General features: G+C 38.2%; 2 protein-coding genes and 1 long non-coding RNA gene across 4 annotated transcripts in view; 2 read left to right on the top strand and 1 right to left on the bottom strand.

Moving 5' to 3' along the window:
* The window catches only part of Klhl12 (kelch like family member 12), a 52,467-nt gene extending 33,107 nt beyond the window's left edge, over window positions 1-19,360 (top strand). For both annotated transcript variants that reach the window (XM_048809706.1, XM_015483852.2), the window contains 8 exons: window positions 3,415-3,564; window positions 6,412-6,526; window positions 14,238-14,344; window positions 15,206-15,401; window positions 15,879-16,037; window positions 16,358-16,456; window positions 17,436-17,622; window positions 17,795-19,360. In XM_048809706.1, coding sequence (XP_048665663.1) covers window positions 3,415-3,564; window positions 6,412-6,526; window positions 14,238-14,344; window positions 15,206-15,401; window positions 15,879-16,037; window positions 16,358-16,456; window positions 17,436-17,622; window positions 17,795-17,921 — 1,140 coding nt within the window. In that variant the 3' untranslated portion in view covers window positions 17,922-19,360. The remainder of the gene's footprint in view (window positions 1-3,414; window positions 3,565-6,411; window positions 6,527-14,237; window positions 14,345-15,205; window positions 15,402-15,878; window positions 16,038-16,357; window positions 16,457-17,435; window positions 17,623-17,794) is intronic.
* Window positions 19,361-20,239: 879 nt separating this feature from the next.
* LOC125618533 lies at window positions 20,240-21,914 on the bottom strand. The gene is made up of 2 exons (XR_007349875.1): window positions 21,813-21,914; window positions 20,240-21,716 (listed from the first exon to the last, which is right to left on the bottom strand). It is a non-coding gene; the product is annotated as an uncharacterized LOC125618533 (long non-coding RNA).
* Window positions 21,915-22,000: 86 nt separating this feature from the next.
* The window catches only part of Rabif (RAB interacting factor), an 11,586-nt gene continuing 11,523 nt past the window's right edge, over window positions 22,001-22,063 (top strand). The window contains exon 1 of the mRNA XM_015483853.2: window positions 22,001-22,063. This exon is cut by the window's right edge and continues 237 nt beyond it. The gene's annotated coding sequence lies outside the window, so the exon portion shown is untranslated.

The raw sequence follows: 22,063 nt of genomic DNA, 5'->3' as shown, positions 1-22,063 counted from the left end.
TTTATATACCAGCCAGAAATAGGAACCAGATGACTTGATTCCCAGTTGCTAACACTTCCTCTTATTAAATAAAACAGTAGTATATAAAACAGTGGGAAGAAGTATATCATGTTGGTTAAAATAACATGGATTTTACAGTCAGAATTGGGTATAGTCTTGGCTGTGTAACATGTGTTATCTGTTAACTTTACATTTCCTCTCCTATAAAATGAAAATAATATTAGTATTAGTACATAGAACTATTCTGAGCATTAAATGAGAAAGCCAGTGGCTGATACGTAGAGAAATCTTCGTGAAAATTCATTAAAGAGAAACTATTTTTTTCTATAGTGAAGCATTAACATTGAAGTTTTTCTCCCCCCAAATTTAGCTGTTTCTCTGCAATTCTCATTTATTTGGCTTCATTAAAAGTAAGAAGTTCTTCCCATGATTGAAAAACTCATCTTTACATTGTTGTATCTAATTTAAACCTAGAAGCTGGGCGTGGTGGCGCACACCTGTAATCCCAACTACTCAGAAGGCTGAGGCAGGAGGATAGCAAGTACATGGCCAACCTCCGCAACTTAGGAAGACCCTCAAATAAAATGAAAGGCACTGGGAATGTAGGTCGGTGATAGAGTGCTTGCCAACATGTGTGAGGCTCTGTGTACCACAAGTAAATAAATAAAATAGATAGATAGTAATTTAAATCTAGAATGTTTCAAGAATCTAGCATGCGTCTGCTTTAAGCTATCATTCCTTTAACAGCAACAAAAACTTACCAAATCATGGACACCCTCTGCACCCTCCCCTGAATTTACTCCATCAATATCCTGGAATATTTTGACCTCCCAAATACTTCTCTAGTACATCCATTTGTGTGTGTGTGTGTGTGTGTGTGTGTGTGTTGAGGGGTGGGGGTAATACCTAAGGGCACTTAGGCACTTAACTATATCCCTACCCACTTTTTATTTTTTATTTTGAGACAGAGTCTCACTAAGTTGCTGAGGCTGGCTTTAAACTTGTGGATCCTTCTGCTTCAGCCTCCCAAGTACCTGGGATTAAAGGCATGTACCAGTGCCCCCGGAGGACATCTGTTCTTTATCACACTGCCACAACTGTAATCTAAATGCCTTCATCTTTTGCATATTATACCAGAATGACATCTAATTGATCTTCCAGCTCTTGGCCATTCTAAATTCTACTTTTGGAAGCCAGGTTTTTGTTTGTTTGTTTTTTGATTTTGATTCCAGGGATTAAATCCTGGGACACTTAACCACTGAGCCACATCCCCAGTCCCCTTCCTTTTTAATATTTTTTTAGTTGTCAATGGACCTTATATTATTTATTTATATGTGGTGCTAAAAATTAAACCCAGTGTCTCACACATACTAGAAAAGCACTCTACCCGTGAGCTACAACCCCAACCCCCCAGCCCTTTTTTGTATTTTATTTAGAGACAGGGTCTCACTGAGTTGCTTAGGACCTCATTAAGTTGTTGAGGCTGGCTTTGAACTTGCTATCCTCCTGCCTCAGCCCCCTTAGTTGTTAGGAGTGGTGCACCACTATGCCCGGCCCCAGGTAATCTGTATAAAACACCAAAATTCTCATATTTCTAGATTGCTTAAAACCTTTTAATAATTTCCAGTTTCTCTTAAAGTAAAATCCAGTCGTCTTATGTCCTTCTGGGATCTTGCCCTTACTTACCTCTCCATCATCATCTGTTATCTTTTTTTTTTTTTTTTTTTTGGTACTGGAGATTGAACTCAGGGGCACTCCAGCACTGAGCCATATCCCCAGCCCTATTTTTTTGTATTTTATTTAGAGACAGGGTCTCACTGAGTTACTTAGTGCTTCACATTGCTGAGGCTGGCTTTGAACTTGCAATCCTCCTGTCTCAGCCTCCTGAGCTGCTGGGATTATTGTTATCATTTTTCCATTTCCTCATTCATTCGACTACACTAGCCTTCTATCATTTCCTCAAGCTGCCATTTCTTTTTTTCTCTAGGAGAGTGCTGTTCAACAGCATACAGAAAAAAATCTGTAAAAGTGGAAATGATCTGTTCTGTCTTGTTTAATAGCCACTAGCCACACATTGTTGTTAGGTATTTGAAATGTGATCAGTGCAACTAGAAGCTAAAGTTTTGATATAATTTTAGTTAATTTAAATGTAATACCCATGAGTGGCTAGTAGCTACCATATTGGAAAGTGCAGCTGAACGAGTACTTTTGAATGTGCTCTTCTATCTTCCTTAGAGTACTCTCCTTCTCCCTGGCTATGTGCTACTCATCCATCAGATTGAAATGTATTGCTTCTCCAGAGAGGCCTTCCTTGACCCATCAATGTAAATTAGGAAATCACATGCTATTCTCTCTCATCACTAGTACTTTCCTATAGAGTACGTATTAACAGATTGTTCAGTTTTCCATTTAACAGTTGCCTCTCCACTTAAGAGGAAGTATCATATCTGATTTATTCACTGCTACATAGTCAGTTTCAGGACAATGCCTGGCACTTAGTTGGGTTTCAATAAATCCATCAAATGAATGAACTTTCTGGAACACTTTCTGCACTTCCAGAATACCATAGTTCTTGAAAAAAAAAAAAAAGCTCACAGGGTAGTTTTTTTTTTTTTTTTTTTTTTTTTAATCTAGTCCCAGTGATACTCTAAAAGGTATCTCTCAGAACATACCCTAGTGCCTGGTGGTAAGGACACAGGGACCTATTCTTTGGTGTCTGTCTTTGGGAAGTCCTAGGTGTTGTTATACTTAGTGTCCTGGTGGTATAACATAAGGCTTTTTAGGAGGTCTTATCTTATCAAGTTTGTTATATACAAGCCTAGTCCTAAGTTCCCCAAATGATTAATTATATATAACATCTCAAATAACACAGTGCCTAATACTTAATAGTTGCTTAAATACTAAGTGACAGTGCTTTGAAAACTGTAGCATTCCAGATGATGACAGTAGAAGCTTCTGCTTCAGAGCTTGTGTGATGATTTGGAGGATAAGCCCAGAATATTTAGACCAGAATTATGAATAAAAGTTACTTCAAGAGCCAGTTTTGATTTGGACAACAGATTCTCCTACCCACTTTCCCTAAGGTTGCAGAAATAACCAGGCAAAAATTCAGAAATGGGAAAAATTCTGACGCGATGGGCAACAAGTGACCTATTATATTAATTGGGTACTATCTTAATCTCTGTTGTTGTTGTTGTTTAATCAAAGTTGACAGTGTAAAATCTTTGTCTAAAAAGATTGTTTCCAAAGAAATTGTTTCCAAAAGAGTGTTTATTACCTATTTCTGGAAGATGGGAAGTAATGGTGTTGAGCAACAGAGAGCAGAAAGGACCAAGTAAACATCGTTACACTTTTTGAGATTGTGAGCTAATCATAAAAGCAAAAAATTCATGATGTGTAATTATACATTTACAGGTAGATTCTGAAGAGCCGGTCTTTGAGGCTGTCATCAATTGGGTGAAGCATGCCAAGAAAGAGCGAGAAGAATCTTTGCCTGACCTGCTACAATATGTGCGGATGCCCCTACTGACGCCCAGGTACATTACAGATGTAATAGATGCTGAGGTAAGTCATGCAAGACTCTCTGAATCCAAACCCTTGACTGTCTCCTATAGCTTAATATTTACTGTGTCCTTAAAACTGGTCATTTTAGTGTGCTTGGTTTGCCTCTCCAGGAATGCGAGAGAGGATAGTGCTGGATACTCATCAGGCACATTTCTAAGAAAAGTAGAAGTCAGACTCCTGACACTAGTCAAAATCTGTGGTTTAATTTAATTTTGTGTGTGTGTGTTTGTTTACATACCTCTAAGGGTTTTACTTAAACAACATCAGATGATATACTTTATTCCCTTCCCTATTGCACACAAATTGTTATAGATTGCCCTGAAAAAAAGAGCAGATATGCTTTACTTAGCAAGCCTCTTTATTTTTGCCCTCTAGTGAAGCCAGCGTGAATGTAGTTTGATATATTTTATTTTATTCTTTTTCTTCTTCTTCTCTTTTTGGAACTGGGGGTTGAATCCAGTGATGCTTTACCACTGAGCTACATCCCTGGCCCTTTTTTTATTTTTTATTTTGAGACAGGATTTCACTATGTTGCTTAAGTCCTCACTAAGTTGCTGAGGCTGGCTTTGAACTTTTGATCCTCCTGCCTCAGCCTCCCAAGTCACTGGGATTACAGGTGTGTACCACTGTGCCCAACTGATGCATTTTACTATCAACTTTGTTTAAATGTTGAGTTTACTTACAGAAGTGTTTCCTCAACTTAAGATTTTTGTAGTATGTTTTTAAAAGTTTTATAATACATACCACCTATTACCTTAACCATACCGTGGGAGAACACTGATTTATAACATATAGGTCCAGGTTAGCAAATGAGTTCCTTCTGTGGACTCAGCCCTGAGTCAGTGTGGAAGTTAAATACAAAAACATTTTCTTTCTTACAAACCATGCACATATGCTTTGCATCCAATTCTTTTTTTTTTTTTTGTTCTTTTTTTCCTCCCAGGGTATCCTACCACTGAGCTACATGCCCAGCCCATTTATTTATTTATTTATTTATTTACTTTGGTGCTAGGTATTGAACCCAGGGATGCTTAACCACTGAGCCACATCCCAAGCCCTTTTTTATTTTTTATTTTGAGACAGGCTCTCTCTAAGTTGGTTAGGGCCTCACTGAGTTGCTGAGGCTGACCTTAAACTTGTGATTCTCCTATCTCAGCCTCTCAAGCTACTGGGACTACAAGTATCTGCCACCATACCCAGCAGCCCTTGTATTTTTTGAGACAGGGTCTTGCTAAATTGCCCAGTCTGGCCTCAAATTTGCAATCCTCCTGCCTCGGCCTCCTCAGTTGCTGGGATTACAGGTGTGCACCACTGTACCTGGTCCCTCGTGTCCAGTTCTTCACCTATCTATTATAGATAGTGCATTGACTCTGGAGCCGGAATCAGGGCTAAAATCCCAAATCCAGCACTTACTATATGAGCTTTAGACAGATTACTTAGTATATTTGTACCTGAGCTTTCTTGTCTGTAAAACAGAATAACAGGGGACTGGGAATATAGCTCAGTTGGTAGAGTGCTCACCTCATATGCGCAAAGCCCTGGGTTCAATGCCCGGAACCACAAAAACAAAACAAAACAAAGAGAATAATGTTATCCACCTCAGAGGTGTTAAGTAAATAAACGCTTTTAGAACTGTTTCTTTGCAGGTTGTATCTCAATGGTAGAGTGCTTGCCTAGCACATGTGAAGCACTGGGTTTGATCCTCGGCACCGCATAAAAACTAGTATATAAAATAAAGAATGTTTGGAGCATGATATTCCCTAAAAGAAAAGAACTGTGTCTGCTATTATTATTTGTTTCCCTTTCCAATTCATATTAAAACCTTCTTGGACCAGGTTAATAGATATGCTGTGTAATTAGAGCTTGTATCAGTCAGGGTCCCCATAGGAAACAGATGGTGTGCTCAAAATAGTACAGTTTAAGGAAGGTTTATAGAGGAGCTGTTTACAAAGGTATTGGTGTAGAGAAACAACAAAAGAAAATGAAATAACAGGGCTTTTGTACGGCCAAGATGTTAACAACCTTTAATCCTGAAAGGCCAAAGTAGAGGAGTGGTTATGAGAACATGAAAGGAAAGAGAATCATGGAGAGACTCGCTGTCTTAAGAGAAACTTTAACCTTTGGTAGGGCCAATTCCAACCAGAAGCCAGGGGTTATGGAACCTTATTGACATAGTTCATTCAGGGCAATCCTCTGAACCAGAGTAGAATGGAGGAGGATATCGAATCTGAGAGTCAAATGACAGTACAGAGTTCCTTGGAAATAGACCTGGGCATTGTGACAGTGCCCATGTGAACCCTGGGGAAATTATTTCAGACAAGATATATTTCCTCCCTCTCGTCCCAGAAAATGACAGAAGCCTTTTGCTTTTTCCTTAAATTCTTACTAATTAAGAATTAATTAGTACTATTAATTAATAGTATTTGTATAATCTCTAGAAGGATGTACAAACTAATAAAAGTAATTCCTCATAAGTGCCAACGTTAGTGGGGAATGTATATATGTATTCTCAATATATCTTTTTGTATCCTTTGCTTGGATGTGAGGGTGTTGGAGATTGAGCCCGGGGCCTTGAGCATGCTGAGCATATACTCTACCACTGAGATAATAACCCCAGCTCCCTCTCATTTGATTTTTGATCCATGTAATAAATTATCTCTTCTAAATAAATAAATTTTTTAATTGTTTCTGGAAACCCATGGCATAGTTACTAGCAGCAATCCTTCTGAAATCACAAACCTTTGAAACTGGTTTTCTGTATTAAATTCATTCGTTGTATGCAAAATTTTACTCTTACAGTATTAGAAATGGTCTATGTGGCTCACTCTGCTCTCTGCTGTATTTCAGCCTTTCATTCGCTGTAGTTTACAGTGCAGGGATCTAGTTGATGAAGCAAAGAAGTTTCATCTGAGGCCTGAACTTCGGAGTCAGATGCAGGGACCCAGGACAAGAGCTCGTCTAGGTAAGCTGGCATCTTGACTGAATTAGGTGATATCTCTCAAAACCTCTTTCAGGTGGCATAATACAATTGAAAAGACATTCTATAAGCAGTACAAAGACTTTGTTTTAGACCTGCTCTTAATCTTTTATTCTGTCATCTTAGGTAAGTCATTACATTCTAAGCTTCCTTTCCTAGGAAGCAAGAATATCTTTCCTATGTATTTCACATAACTATTTGGAAATTAAATGAGATAACATTTAAAAGCACATTATATGTTGTCAAGTGTTATGTAATATGTTACAATTTTCTTTGAGTATTTTTGGATTCTGTGAGAGACTATTTTGGATGTCATGTGGTAAGTGGTAATACTCTCTCCCACTTCTCCCCTTGTCCTTAGCGTGGTTCTTTTTTCCATTCTAGAATGAAAAAAGGAAGGAAAAGTAACCCAATATAGTAGAAAATACAGGAACATTAGCAGTGACATGCACAGGAGCCCAACCCTGGAGCCAGACTTGTGGGTATAGATCCCAGTTCACCACTTACTAGATACATTAACTTGGGTAGGAAACAACTTCTCTGTGCTTTAATTGCCTCACTTGTAAAATAGGAATCATCATAGCACCTACCTCTAAAGCTATTTCAAAGGAAGTAATTTGTGAAGGCCTAGCATAGTTCTTGTTATCTATTATTTTAGTAAACAAACCTAGGTTTCAAATCCCAGCCCCACCAGTTGCTGTCTTGGTTGGACATGATAACAGTTTATCTGAGCCTATTCTTCTGCCTCTAAAATGAGGGTTGGTTTCTTATCCCACTGGGTCACTAGGATTAATTGAGACAATACAAGTAAGATTCCTACCAGAGCTGGCACAGAGTAAGTGTGAAGATAGTTCTTCTCTTCCCATTTCCTATTGTCTCTAGTTCACTGTCCCAAGACACTAACTGTAATGTGTAAAAGTATTTTATAAATTATGAATTACTCTATATATATGAAGTGGTATTTTTATTGTTTCCTTTTTCTTATCTTGCTATGGAATCATGCATGCTAGGAACATAATTGATAATTAAACTGGTCACTCATAGGTTTAAGGGGAATAGTGTTTTATTTCTCTCTTTTTTAATACCATAAGTACCATATTTTCAAGGTACAAATTTTATTTATTTATTTGGTGGTGCTAAAGATCAAATCTAGGGGTTTGTGCATTATAAGCAAATGCTTTACCACCAAGCCACATCCCTAGTCCTAAGTAAAAATTTTTAAAATATAGAGAAACATAAAATAAAAATCACCAGGCATGGTGACACCTGCCTCAGTGGTCAAGGTGCCCCTGAGTTCAATTCCTGGTCCCAAAATAAATTTTTAAATTAATTAATTAAAGGTCCATTGACAACTAAAACAATATTTTTTTTAAAAATCATCCATAATCCCACCACCCAAAGATATTGTTTTTAAAAAAGGGAACTCTCAGATAAGGCATTATAGATGGTACTGTTCTGATAATTCCTGCAGAATGACAAAATGTGATCTGTATGTCATATAATATATACAGAAGTATATGTTAACACAAGAACCACATATGTAAAATTATAAAAATATTAGAAGGTATAGAGAAATATTTGTTTAACTTCTGAATGAAAAGCCTTATCTTTTTAAATTGTAAAATAAATGTAATGTAAATTTTGCCATTGTAACTTTTTTTTTTTTTTGGTACCAGAGATTGAACCCAGGGGTGCTTAGTTATTGAGCCATGTCCCCAGCCCTTTTTATTTTTTATATGGAAACAGGGTCTCACTAAGTTGCTTAGGTGTTGCTAAATTGCTGAGGCTGGCCTCAACTTGCAGTCCTTCTGCTTTAGCCTCCTGAGCCACTGGGATTAGAAAGTATATCACTGGGATTAGAAGTGTATATCACTGTACCTGGCCATTATGACCATTTTTAAATATACAAATGAATAGTATTAAACACATTCACATTTTTGTATAACCAATCAATCATCTGATCCCTTTTTACATGGCAAAACTGAAACTCTGTACCCATTAAACAACAATTCTAATGAGTAGGAACCTTTCTAGCCAAGATAGAAAAACAGATTCCCACAAGGTTACTTAACTATATCAGTTATATATATATTTTTAATTGATGGCAAAAACAAAGAGATGAACTGGAAAAATACATATTCTATATGGTTAATATTTTTAATATGGAAAGAACCCACATAAATCGACAAGAAAAAATAATAATAGGAGATCAGCAAAATTGCTGTATAATAGCATACAGAAGAGAAAATAAAAGTGACCTTTAACATCTAAAAATACATTTCAGGACTGGGGATGTGGCTCAAGCGGTAGTGCGCTCACCTGGCATGCATGCGGCCTGGGTTCGATCCTCAGCACCACATACAAACAAAGATGTTGTGTCCGCCGAAAACTGAAAAATAAATATTAAAAAAAATAAATAAATAAAATAAAATAAAAATACACTTCATACCAGGCATGGTGACACCTGCCTCTAATCCCAGTTACTTAGAAGACTTTGTTTCAAAAGGTAGAAAGGCTTGGGAATGTAGTTCAGTGATAGAGCACCCCTGGGTTCAATCCCAGGTACGGCAAAAAACAAAAATAAAAATATACTTCACTAGAAGGTCTAGAAATTAATATTAAACAAAGTAATTATTTGAGTTTAAAATATGTAAAACCCAAAATAAAATGTACACTTCTATAATTTATAAATAAAATGCCCCACTTCTAGGAATCTATGCTGTACAAATAAACACTAGTATGTAAGAATATATATAAGAATGCTTACCATAAACTGATAATGTTGCCAGAAAAAAAGGAATACAGCCTTAATTCCATCTGAAGGGGAATGAATGATTGACTAGATTATAGTACAACTATACTGGCTAATATTTTGAAACACACTTCTCCCCTCTCCCTAAAATAAAGACCACGTCACTGCCAGGATGCCTCAGTTTTAGTAATGTGGGTTTTTTCCCCACATTGTTCTTGTTAGATATCCTAGACACACTTTTCTCACTAAAAAAAAAAAAAAAAATTAAGTACCCCTTTGAGGTGTTCACATAAAAAGCAAAGGGAGATCAGTAGAAGAGAAGAAAGGGACCACAAGGGGAGAGGGCCATCAAGTGGTGCATGCCTGTAATCCTAGCAAGTCAGGAGGATCACAAGATTGAGGCCAGCCTCAGTGTCTTGGTAAGACTCTGATCAACTCAGCAAGACCCTGTCTCAATAAAAAGGGCTGGATTTATAGCTTGGTAATAAAGCACCCCTGCATTCCATACAAATACAAAAACAAAACCAAAAAAAATACATTTATTGGCAAAAAACAACAAGCTTCCTTCCAGTTGACCCTTTTATATTTGTTTTACATATTAGTCAAATTGTTTTGTGTATTGGTCCCCAACTTAGGATCCAAGGATATTAAGCCCTTGGGAGTCCTTCCAGAGGAGACTTTCTAGGCAAAAAGCAAATAACAAAGGAAAGCATATTGGACTAAATAAAAACTCGTATACAAATTTTAAGGAAAATAAGTTTGGCACAACCACAGTAAAGGGTTAAAACCATTTAAAGACTTGACTATACAGTTCAGAAAAGGACAAATATAATTGACTAGTAAATATAAAGGAAGAAAGTTAAACCTAATTAATAATAGTCTTTATTAGTAATAAAATAATAATGAAAACAGTTACTTTCCTACCAGAATATTAGATATTAAAAAACAATATTCAGTGCTACAGAGAATTGAATGAGTTGGCCTTTTAATAGTGTTGGTGGGAGTATAAATTGGTATAGTCTCAAAAAATCCTCTTCTATCAGAAGTCTTTTTCCAGTTCATGTTTTTCACTCCAGCAATCCTTCAGTTTCTTTGTTAAGAAAATTATCAGTACCTGGGAGATATAGCTTAGTCGTAGATTGTGTGCTTAGCATGTGTGAAGCCCTAGATTCAATCCCTAGCACCAAAACACAAAACAAAATATAACCAGGAAAAGTTTCATTTCTAAGGATATTTATATGTGATTATAATTCCTGAAATGCCTAAGAATATTATAACCATGTATTGAAATATTTTGTTAATATCTTTGGAAAGTGAAATAAAAACTGCAGAATAAATATATATGGTCCCATTTTTGTTTTATAAATATGTAGAAACACATCTGGAAGGAAATAATGTTACATTTTGATATGTCTTTGTACTGTGGAATTATGGGTAAATTTTTCATAATATAAAATAGTATTTCATCATATGAAACAAGCATAATGTTTGTTTTCCAAGTTTTTAGTGAAAATGTATTATATATTCTGTATTAATAATTAGAAAAATAGTTTTTAAAAATCTTTTTAATGAGAGCATTAATTCACATATTAATTATGTGAAAGGGCAGGATGACTATATTAGTGCTTGAGTTGCTTTTTCTTAAAGATAACTTAGGAGGGGTGATTCACGCCAGTATCCCAGTGACTCAGGAAGATGAAGCAGGAGGATCACAAGTTGTAGGCCAGCCTTGGTAATTTAGTAAGAATGTCTCAAAAATAAAATGAAAAGGACTGGGAATATAACTCAGTGGTAGAGCACCCCTGGTTTCAATCCCCAGTACTTCAAGAAAATAAAAGAAAGAAGAAAGAAATTACTTTATTACTAGTCTCTCAAAACACAGGATGAAGTCTTTCATAACAAAGATGTTTGGGATTAATGACCCTGGGGCCCAGCCCCCTGGAACCATAAATTCCCCAAGTGACTCACACTGACACTTCTTCCAAGTTCTGCTGTAGACAGAATGTTTACTGAGAAACCTTCAGTTAACTGGAAGTACTGTTAGTTCTTTGGGTTTTGTAACAATCCATTTCTTATCTGCTTCTGTGCCTCATCTTTCAAAAGCTTCCTCAATAAAATCATATCAAGACAGTTTTTTTAATCTAGGAATTACATAAAGCAACAAAATAACAGTTGAAAAATCAGTGGAATAGAAAAATAGTTTTTAAAAATCTTTTAAATGAGAGCATTAATCTTTTTAAATCAGTGGAATTAAAATTTGCCAAGTGCAGGAAGTACTTCTCAGTTGTTGTAGCTATCTTCATTCCCTTCTACCTACAGGTATCTTCACCTAGTGTCATCTACAAGAGGAAATGTGTTTAGTTAGAACAATCACTCTCACATTCTCTGTTCAAATCAGGAAGGGAAGAGGTGGGGTAAGAAGGGAAGATAGGGGCTGGGGTTGTGGCTCAGTGGTAGAGTGCTTACCTAGCATGCATGAGGCACTGGGTTCGATCCTCAGCACCACATAAATATAAAATAAAGATATTGTGTCCAGCTAAAACTAAATAAATATTTTTTTTAAAAAAGGCAGATAGGTAGGGGAGATAGTGCTGCCATGAAAGTTGGAGGCCAAGCTCAATGTCAGCCTCAACAATGTAGCCAGGCCATGGAAGACACAAAGAACTTATGGTTCTGACCTCTTCCAGCTTGAGGAAATTTTAGGCATATAAAAGTAGCTTAATATTAAAGGAACCTGCATTCAGATGCTTTGTTTTTCTAAGGAGCTGCCTACTGAAACCTACTTATTGACTCACTTTGGGGAAGAGTCTGCTTTATTTGGCAAGTACACAAGACAGGTGCCCTCTTAAAATATGAGGTTAATTCTGGGATTTATGTACGGATATGTGAGTGTGTGGTAAGAAAAATTTTATAAACATTTATTTAAAAAAAATCAGGAGGATATAATGATTTCCCATACCCATCACCCAGTTTCAACAATTAACAACTCATGGCCTATCTATTTTAAAGCAAATTCCAAACAGGATATAATTCTATGATAATATATACTTCAGCATGTATCCCAAAAAGATGAGGAACGTTTTTTAAAAAAACACATCCAAATTATCAGTCTAAAAACCACATACGGTTCCTTATTATCATGAGATATCAAGTATATGTTTTTAATTTTTTTCCCCATAATTAGTAGTTGTTTTAAGGGTTTTGGGGTTTGTTTGTTTGTTTTGGTTTTTTTGTTTTGGTGTTGTGGATTCAACCCAGGGGCATTTTACCATTGGACTACATCCCTAGCCCATTTTGGTTTTTATTTTGAGATAGGTTCTCGCTAAATTATTTAGGGCCTGGCTACGTTGTTGAAGCTGACATTGAGCTTGGCCTCCAACTTGTGATCCTCCTGCCTCAGTTTCCTGAATAGCTTGGATTACAGGTGTGCCACCACCATGACCACCTGTTGCCTGTTTTTGAACACTGAAGTTGTTCAAATCAGGATCAGATAAAGTCCATACATTGCAATGGTGTCCTATGTCTCTTTAGGTCTTTAAACCATAGTTTTTTTTTCCCCTCCTGCTTTAGTTTTTCCTTTGTTTGTTGACAAAACCAGGCTGTTTGACCTGTAGAATTTCCCTTATTCTGTATTTTGTTAATTACATCCTTATAAAAGTATTTAACATGTTCTTCTTTACCCTGTATTTTGTATAGACTGGTGATTATACTAGAGGCTTGATAAGATTTAGGCTCAGTGTCTTGGAAAAATTACTTCACAGGTTGTAGTGTTTTTTTGTTTGTTTGTTTGTTTTCCTATACATCAATCACATCAGGAAGCACACAGTGTCCAATGATAATATATTAGCTTTTCACCTAATTACTGTAGCAGCCATTGATGATAATTATCAAATCCATAACTTCATCTGTCTTTCTTGTCAGCTTCAAAGTGTGCTACATTTGCTCTTTCAAGTCCAGGTTACTTATAAGATCTGCTTGGTCTCCTAAATACCTTCCTAGTGATTGAATTGTCCAAAGCTCCACCAACTGTTCTCTCCATGAATTCTCATAGACTTTGCCCTTTGAAAAGAGCCAAGGTAGGAAATCTTTTATCAGAATAAGGCCTTAGGGGAGAGGGGAGGAAATAAAGGCTGTCAGAATAGCTTCTTTGGGAAAATAGAAGGAATGACTTTCCTTTAAAAGCTTCATCTTTGGTAACCTCACAGTTTTGATGAATTGACAGAGAATGTGATCATATAGTTAGCCAAGTTGGAAAAATAAATGTTCGTGAAAAGAGATTTCTTAAATCTTGCCAGGCGCAGTGGCTCGTGTCTGTAATCCCAGAGACTAAGGCAGGAGGATTGCAAGTTCAAGGCCAGCGTTGGCAATTTAGCAAGGCCCTAAGCAATTTAACGAGACCCTGCCGAAAAATAAAAATTTAAAAAAGGACAGGATACATGGCTCAGTGATTAAGTGCCCTTGGGTTCAATACCCAGTACCAATTACAAATAAAATCTTATTACTTGGTTTCTAAGCCTTAACCCTCACCATTTTTGGGATAGGGTTAAGAAAATGTTTTTTTCTTCATTAGAAAGAGATTTCCAATTTGGGTTTTCCAGGCTGAGGAGAGCAGGAAAGGAGCCTCCCAACTATATTTAGGACCCCAGTTACAATGTTAGCCAGAATCATCTAGCTACATTGAAATGATGTAGTGGAATGTTCAGGTTCACCTTCTGTAGTTTTAATGTCCAGAAACTTTCATTTCAGAAATTCAGGTTCTCAAGAGCTAGACTCTTAAGAAGAAATAGTTTCCCACTAAGCAGCCCTGTGATGTATCTCCTATTTCAGATTGCTGCTTTTGCTTACTTAAAACAAGATAACCTAGAGCTATGTATGCTTATTCTTCCCTAGGAGTAGTTACCGAGCCAAAGATGATGACATAACGTATTTTTTCTTTGTCCTTAGGAGCCAATGAAGTGCTTCTGGTGGTTGGTGGCTTCGGAAGCCAGCAGTCTCCCATTGATGTAGTAGAGAAATATGACCCCAAGACTCAGGAGTGGAGCTTTTTGCCAGTAAGTGGTAGTGAAACCATTCGTGGGCAGAGAGCTTAAATGTCCTGCATTCCTGACTTAAGATGATAACCAGTCTAGCCCACGAGTAGAAAAGCATAGTAGCCACATGTGTTTCTTACTACAATATTGCACACACAGTAGGTACTCCATAAATGGGTTGTTTTGTTTATTTTTATTCTTTTGTGGTGCTGGGGATCAAACCCAGAGCCTGACACATGCTAGGCAAGTGCCCTGCCACGGAGCTACACCCCAAGCCCCTCAATAAACAGTTTAGGTTAGAAAATCAGAAGATTAAACTTCAGGAACATTGGTGTTCCTGTTTGAATTTAATTCAGCTGTCCACCATTATTTAGGTACCGCTGATCATGCTGTATTAAATGTTTTAAATCAAACTTGTGTTCAGTTGAACTCAAAAACTTTGTATCTTTCATCCTCAGTATTTATTATTTCAGTACTGAAATATTTTCTGAGAAAACTTGGAAATCTTTTGATCAGTCCTTCCTTTTGTAATTTTGAATACTGGCCCTATGATTGATTAGCAATGTGGGGATACTTTTCCACATTATAGAAGGATATCAGTCTCTTAGCCCAGTGCCTTTGAAGTCAATCACTGGGTAGTAGAAAGGCATGAAATCTCTTGGAAATCTTGGAACAAGGTAAATGTGCTTCTAGAAAGCACCACAGCAAAAATTCCATTCAGCTGGAGGCCACTTGAGGAGGAACCACTGCCTCAGGAAAAGTTCATGTGACAGGTAAAAGAAGCAAAGAGGTGTATAATAAAGACAGAAAGGTCAGCAAAATGTAAGGCCTAAAACTTGCCTGAATGAAATCCTCTGTACCTCTTCTTTCCCAAATCCATAGAGCATCACTCGTAAGAGACGTTATGTGGCCTCAGTGTCCCTACATGACCGGATCTATGTAATTGGTGGCTATGATGGCCGTTCCCGCCTCAGTTCAGTGGAATGTCTAGACTCCACAGCAGATGAGGATGGGGTCTGGTATTCTGTGGCCCCTATGAATGTCCGACGAGGTCTTGCTGGAGCTACCACCCTGGGAGGTAGGCTTGCTGTGCAGACCATGTTTCCATCTCACTGTAACTAGACCAGTGTATCAGCATTCTTACCTCTCCTGTTATCTGGCAGGAATTATGGAGGATAAACTGGCAAGGTCAAATGTTTCTTTTTGGTTTTGGAACTGACAGTGTTACAGAAGCTGTTTGATATTTGTGGATCTTTCAATAATGACTCCAAAGTTGGTAATTCAAGTTCCATTGTGCTGGATGAGAACTAGCGCTAGTTGTATTTCAGATTCCCAGGTAGTCTTTGAATGCTTTTAAGAATTTCATCTTACACCATTCTTTTTAAAGATCTCTTAACTGTGCTATCTTCCTTATCTCTGAGACATAATTGACTTATCCCAGTTAAACACAACATTTTTGCTCCCAGACGTGAAGAATCTGTGGGGAATTGTAAAGAAAAGAATTCTTTGAAATCTCTCATTCTTTAATAGTCTGTAATTTGTTCATTCTGAACAGATATGATATACGTCTCTGGAGGCTTTGATGGAAGCCGACGTCATACCAGTATGGAGCGATATGACCCAAACATTGACCAGTGGAGCATGCTAGGAGATATGCAGACAGCTCGAGAGGGTGCTGGACTAGTAGTGGCCAGTGGAGTGATCTACTGTCTAGGTATTCAGCCTGGGATGCAGGGATGGAGAGAACTCAATGGTTAGCAGACTCTAGGTAGAATTCCTTTTTATCCAAATTAAGTTCATAGACTTCCTTCCACAAGGATTGTTGGTCTGTCTCAATATATTTTCCATTAACTGGGATTATCATTTTTTTTATAAGCAAACAGTAGGGTAGTATTAGATTTCTGTTTGGGTTATTAGAACTCTGTGGGAGAATTGAAACTAAAAAAATTATGTGAAGCAATAAGGGAATGCTAACTGGGAATGGGCCTGAGGGTTTACCTTTCTTGTTGGAATGATCTCTACTTTATTTTCCAGGAGGATATGATGGCTTGAATATTTTAAATTCAGTTGAGAAATACGATCCACATACTGGACACTGGACTAATGTTACACCAATGGCTACCAAGCGTTCAGGTAAAACCAGTAGATTTGAGGGAGGAGGCAGGAAACAGTGCTGTCAAATCTTTACACATGCAGTATTAATGTACAGGACAATATCAGTAAATCAAATCAGAGTTGCAATTCCTGTTTCCCTATAGACTTGTATAAGTTAGATTCAAGTTTCTTCCTTGCCTCTTTTCTTTAAATATTATTGAGAAAAAGATAAACTTTCAACTAAATTATAAATTTGAGGGCAAAAACTTTTTTGTTTTACTCATTTTAATGTCTTTGTTCCCTTCCTGCATGACAAAATATTTAATACAATTTTGTGTTGTTGTAATATATGTTAAAGAAAACATCTAATGTATAAGGACAGAACAATAGCTGTTTACCTTCACTGAGAGCTTCTTGAAATTGACTAGGCTGGGTATGTAAGAAAAGAGAAAACACTACTCCTCCAGTTTTCTTCTGGATAAATATTGGACCATAACCAAAGTAATGACTCCTTTCTTTCCTCTCACCATTATTGCCCCTTCCTGTTTTCTCCTACTGTGAAGAGATTGAGCTCTGAGTTAATGAAGGTGAAGAAGAGAACCATTTCAAATTTTCTTTTATCATTCTAAGTCCTAGTCAGAGAGTTTACAGATGAGCCAGGCATAGCTATAATCATAGTAACTCTAAAGGTTGAGGCAAGAGGATCACAAGTTCAAAGCCACTTGGAGCCATTTAGCAAGATCCTGCCTCAAAATAAAAAAATCAAGAAGAGGGTCTGGGAATGTAGCTTAGTGGTAGAGAGCTTAGGTTCAGTCCCTATACAGAAGGTGTGGAGGTGGGGGCTGGAGATGTAAAAACCTATACTGCCCTAGATTTTTTCTAGGCCTGTGTAGGGCATTTCCATATGCCTTGCCTACCCCAGAGCTCAGCTAGCCATTAATGACCATGTTTTGTTTCTAGAATTCAAATCCTAGGTGCAATAACATTACTTGGCTAATACACTCTTTTTTTTCCCCAGGTGCTGGAGTAGCCCTTCTGAATGACCATATTTATGTGGTGGGGGGATTTGATGGCACAGCCCACCTTTCTTCAGTTGAAGCATACAACATTCGCACTGATTCCTGGACAACTGTCACTAGTATGACCACTCCGCGATGTTATGTAGGGGCCACAGTGCTTCGGGGGAGACTCTATGCAATTGCAGGGTAAGAATTTAGAAACCAGAGTAGAATCCTGCATCCAGGGCAAGAGTCTCTGGGATCCAAACCCCATTTTTGGGTGGAGACAATTTAGGTGGAGGAGATATCTGTAGTGATAACCCTAATGAAGGACTGATACATAATGCTCGTTTCTTTTCTTTTGTTTTTCCCCACTCAGATATGATGGCAATTCCCTGCTGAGTAGCATTGAATGCTATGACCCAATCATCGACAGTTGGGAAGTAGTGACATCCATGGGAACCCAGCGCTGTGATGCTGGTGTGTGTGTTCTCCGAGAGAAATGACCATTGTTAGAGCACCATCCAGAGCTAGTGACCAGTCCAGAGGACAGATTGTGGAAGAGTCAAGGATCCTTTCCAGAATATCTATTTCTCACTGTGTGCACAGAGTGATTACAAGCACCAGTGCAGTGATGATTGTACTTATTTGACCACACTCCCCCTCACGCTGGTAATATCCCACACAAGGGTGTGAAACAGGTACCCAAGGGAAGAGAATGCACAGTGAATGGATGTGAGACCAGATAGCCTCTCCCTCTGGTCTGGGGAGCACTTTTCTTATTATTTCTTTCTTAACCATGTGCTTGGGAGTGTGTGTGTGTGTGTGTGTGTGTGTGTGTGTGTGTGTGTTCTGCCTCTTACATTGCAGAGAACTAAGGTGGGTATGGCCTCTACATATAGACAGTACCCAGTCTAAATGATTGGAGGGATTCCAGCTTGAGTAAGCTTGGTAAAATCCAAGTCCAAGTCCCTCCTGCCCCCACCCGGGAACAAATACCTTTTCTAATCTACAAAGAGCTGAGGACTCTGCAGTTCCATTCAGAAAAAAAACAAAAGGGAGAGCCCTATCAAAACTTTGGGGGCCAAGGGAAGAGTTCTGTGTGACATCCCTTAGGGGAAAAGGTTTGGTATATCCAAACTGAGGTTAGAATAAGTGACATGAACTGAGTTTGATGGGATGTGAGTGAACCTACACTACCACTAAATATAACCTAGAAGACTGAGAAGGATATATTATTTGAAAGATCTTTTTATTACCCCAAGTTCTTTCTAAAAGTAAAGTGCTGTACATCTTGGAACTGGAGACTGAGAGAATACAGAATGAACAAATGTTGGAATGAGAGGAGATGGCTTAAATATACCTGGGGATAAACTAGAAGTACCTGTGATTTTACAATCATCTTATTCCCTGCCAGGGCTCTTGTAGCCATGGCAATGTTTATCTTGAAAGGGTGAAAGACTTTCTTTGTTGAATCAAATACTACTACACTATTACGCTATTTATTTGGGGATGGGGTGGGGGGTGGCAGCAACCTGGTAGTTTAACTACCTGATTACTGCCCCGTTCTTTTAAGAGCACACTTCTGCTAAGAAGTGTTTTTTACTGCTGTGTTTGGTACATTTAGTCTTCTTCCTGCTATAAGTTTCCCTTACCTGTCTTTCGAGTGAATTTTATTCATCCCAGGACAGAATAATCAAGAACAACCAAAATTCTTGTTAGTTCCAGTACCTCTGCTCTCACCATTTCTGAGCTACCATTCAGACCTCTTCTGTGTCATAAAGTTGTTGATTATGGGTATAGGAGTGTGGGAATGTGATAACTTAAAACAAGGATGCACTTTCCCTTTGCTCTGGAATTCCACTTTTTCCTCTTTCTGAGTTGTATTGACCTACAGAATTAATTTCCTTTGTATTTTTTTAAGAAAATAAAAAAGTCAACTGTCTCAAATGCCTTTAAGAGAGTTTGTGTGGGCAGGGGATATAGCTCCGTGGCAGAACACTTACCTGTCATACATGAACTCTGGGTTCCATCCCCAGCACCACACACACACATATACATACATGTTTGTTGCTAATGAGCTCTGCCTTCAGACATTTTAAGGAATAGGCATACAGATCAGCTGTAGGTCCTGTCTCTATCTGTTCACTGTGTGTGTGCCAACTAGCTCTGCTATTTTTGTTAGACAAGGGTAAGAGATAGCACTTTGGCCACAGTTTGGAGGTTCTCCAAACTGTTCAATGTTAATCTGAATTTGTCGTATTCATTGGCCCCTCTCCCACCTGGAGTTTACTTGAAACCAAAGGAAATAAAGAGGTGCAGTCTTGAACTTATTTAGCACCCACTTGAATTTTTCAGTCACCCCAGTCCTTTGTTGTGATAGTTTGTTTTTGACATACTGGGAATTGAACCAGAGCCTCATGCATGCTAGGCAAGCACTCTACCACTGAACTACATCCCCAGCCCTTTTTATTTGATACTGAGACAAGATCTTGCCATTTTCCCCAGGCTGGCCTCAAATTTGAGATTCTGCCTCAGCCTACCAAGTAACTGGGTACAGATGTGTACCACCATACCCTCCCACCCCAGTCCTTTTTCTGTTTACTTCAATTTATTGCACATGATGTAAACAGCTATGCAGAAGGCCTGCGAAACTGCAAAAATTTGGATGTTCTCAGAGCAAAAGGAAGTGCATAAAAGGAAATCATTTTCACTACAGAGGCCTGCCAGCCTTTCTTTATCATATGGATTGACACATTGTAATTTTTGTTTTTATTATTGCTTTTTTGTTTTGTTTGATCTTTGGGGTTTTTGTTTTTGTTTCTGGGTTTGTGCTTGCTAACCACAACCTGTGAAACCTGGCTCATCTTATCTCAGGAAGAGATTAAGGGGAAATTGCAGGTGAGGCAGAAATGGAGGTATAGGACTGATGGCTCTAGTACCAATTCCTGAATTCAGGCCAAATTCATAAATACATGAAGCCACCAAATTCATGTAAAACATGAAGCCGCAGCTGAATGTTCTACAGGAAATCAACATGTAAAACTCACTGCTCCTTTTCTACTTTATTCCCCAATTTTACACACCTTCACATTTTCTCACTTGTACACAAGGATCTCCCTAATTTGGTGGTTCCTCGTTATTCTAGCTCCTATAATTAGTAGTCAGTTACCTACTTACTTAGCTAAGGAAAGCTTTCTCTTGTCTGTCATCACAGTAGACACCCAGTTAGTTTCTAAGTTCTTACATTTCTTAGTTTCAGATCCATTCCCATATCTTCATTCTCTTCTACCAGACAGCTCTCGGGCCTTTATGCTGGATTCATGAGGTAATAATCTCCTAATGTCCTTACTACTACTCTTTTCCTCTGTTATCCGATTCCTTTATTTTGTGAAGCTCAGATATAATCATTACAGTACTTAACATATGAGAGATTATTGGTATATATTGTGGTTATTTCCAGCCTAAAATTCCATAGATTTCCATTACCTATATTTTAAAGTTAAAATTCCTTAGTATGACATTAGACCCATGAGATCTAGTCCCATTCTACCTTCTCCCAGGGATAATGTGCTTCTGTCACTGGTCTATTTACCATTCCTAAATTTGCTCAAACCCTGGTTCGTGGATTATACTTTTCCCTCTAAATCTTGCTTTCCTGATAATCCTAGTCGCCTCTTAATGCCTAGTTAAAAGGTCACCTAGGTAAAGCCCTTTCAACTCCCCAGACAAAAGTATTCCCCAGTCCATTTACAGTAGTTTGCTCCTTAATGTTTTTTATTACATGCCATTGGGTTCAAGTGTCTTCCTGTTCAGGTTATATTCACGTATACAGAGATCCTAATTGTACCTCAGGGTGCAGCATCATGTCTGGTGTATTATTACTAAAAATGGAACTAATGAAAGAAGCAGCAGAAAACAGCAGGAGATGGTGGGCAGATTACTTTGTTCTCCCTGACCATTTCAGTAAACGTTACCTATTGTACTAGAATGTACTGAGATGTAACTAAGATGCAACTACTAAATTGGAGGTGTAAAGACTAATAATTGAGGTGATATAGTATAATAAGAATAGCGATTTTAGAGCTGCATTCTATGGACTCTGGAAAGAAATTTCTGATCTTTGCCTTCCTCGTGTGCCAACCCCATAAGGAAACTGCAATGATTTAACAAGTTACAAAACCCACTAAAGCACGTTGCTTTGCTGCCTAGTAGTCACTATTATTAGACCAGAGAGTAACAAAAACGTCCACGCATCTTTTCCAACACCAAAAAGGCATTCATCCCTCTTAAGTTGCTTCCTACAAAAAAAGATAACATGGTTAGACCTTGCTGAAGGGGGAATTCGACCCAAATTTCCTCCCAATAATATCCCCATCCATTCGCAAGACGCTTACAATCGCAGAAAACTGAAGGGTAAGGCCATCCTTAATGCTTTGTCTAGATCTAAATACTAAAGGGAGCCTGGTCACCGGGTGGGTATGCGGAGTAAGGTTTTGACAATGGTCACAGGAGGTGCCTCTGTCACAAAGCCATGCTGACAGCCACCCGGGCTGGGCAATGAATGAGGGCGCTTGCGCAGCAGGTTACAGCGCGGTGGAAGCGGACGCCTGCGCAGAGGGGGTGATCGTGCGCTCGCGCCCCGCCT

This window comes from Marmota marmota, unplaced genomic scaffold (assembly GCF_001458135.2).
Source record: "Marmota marmota marmota unplaced genomic scaffold, marMar, whole genome shotgun sequence".
Lineage (NCBI taxonomy): Eukaryota > Metazoa > Chordata > Mammalia > Rodentia > Sciuridae > Marmota > Marmota marmota.
This window is presented reverse-complemented; position numbering and strand designations above follow the sequence as displayed.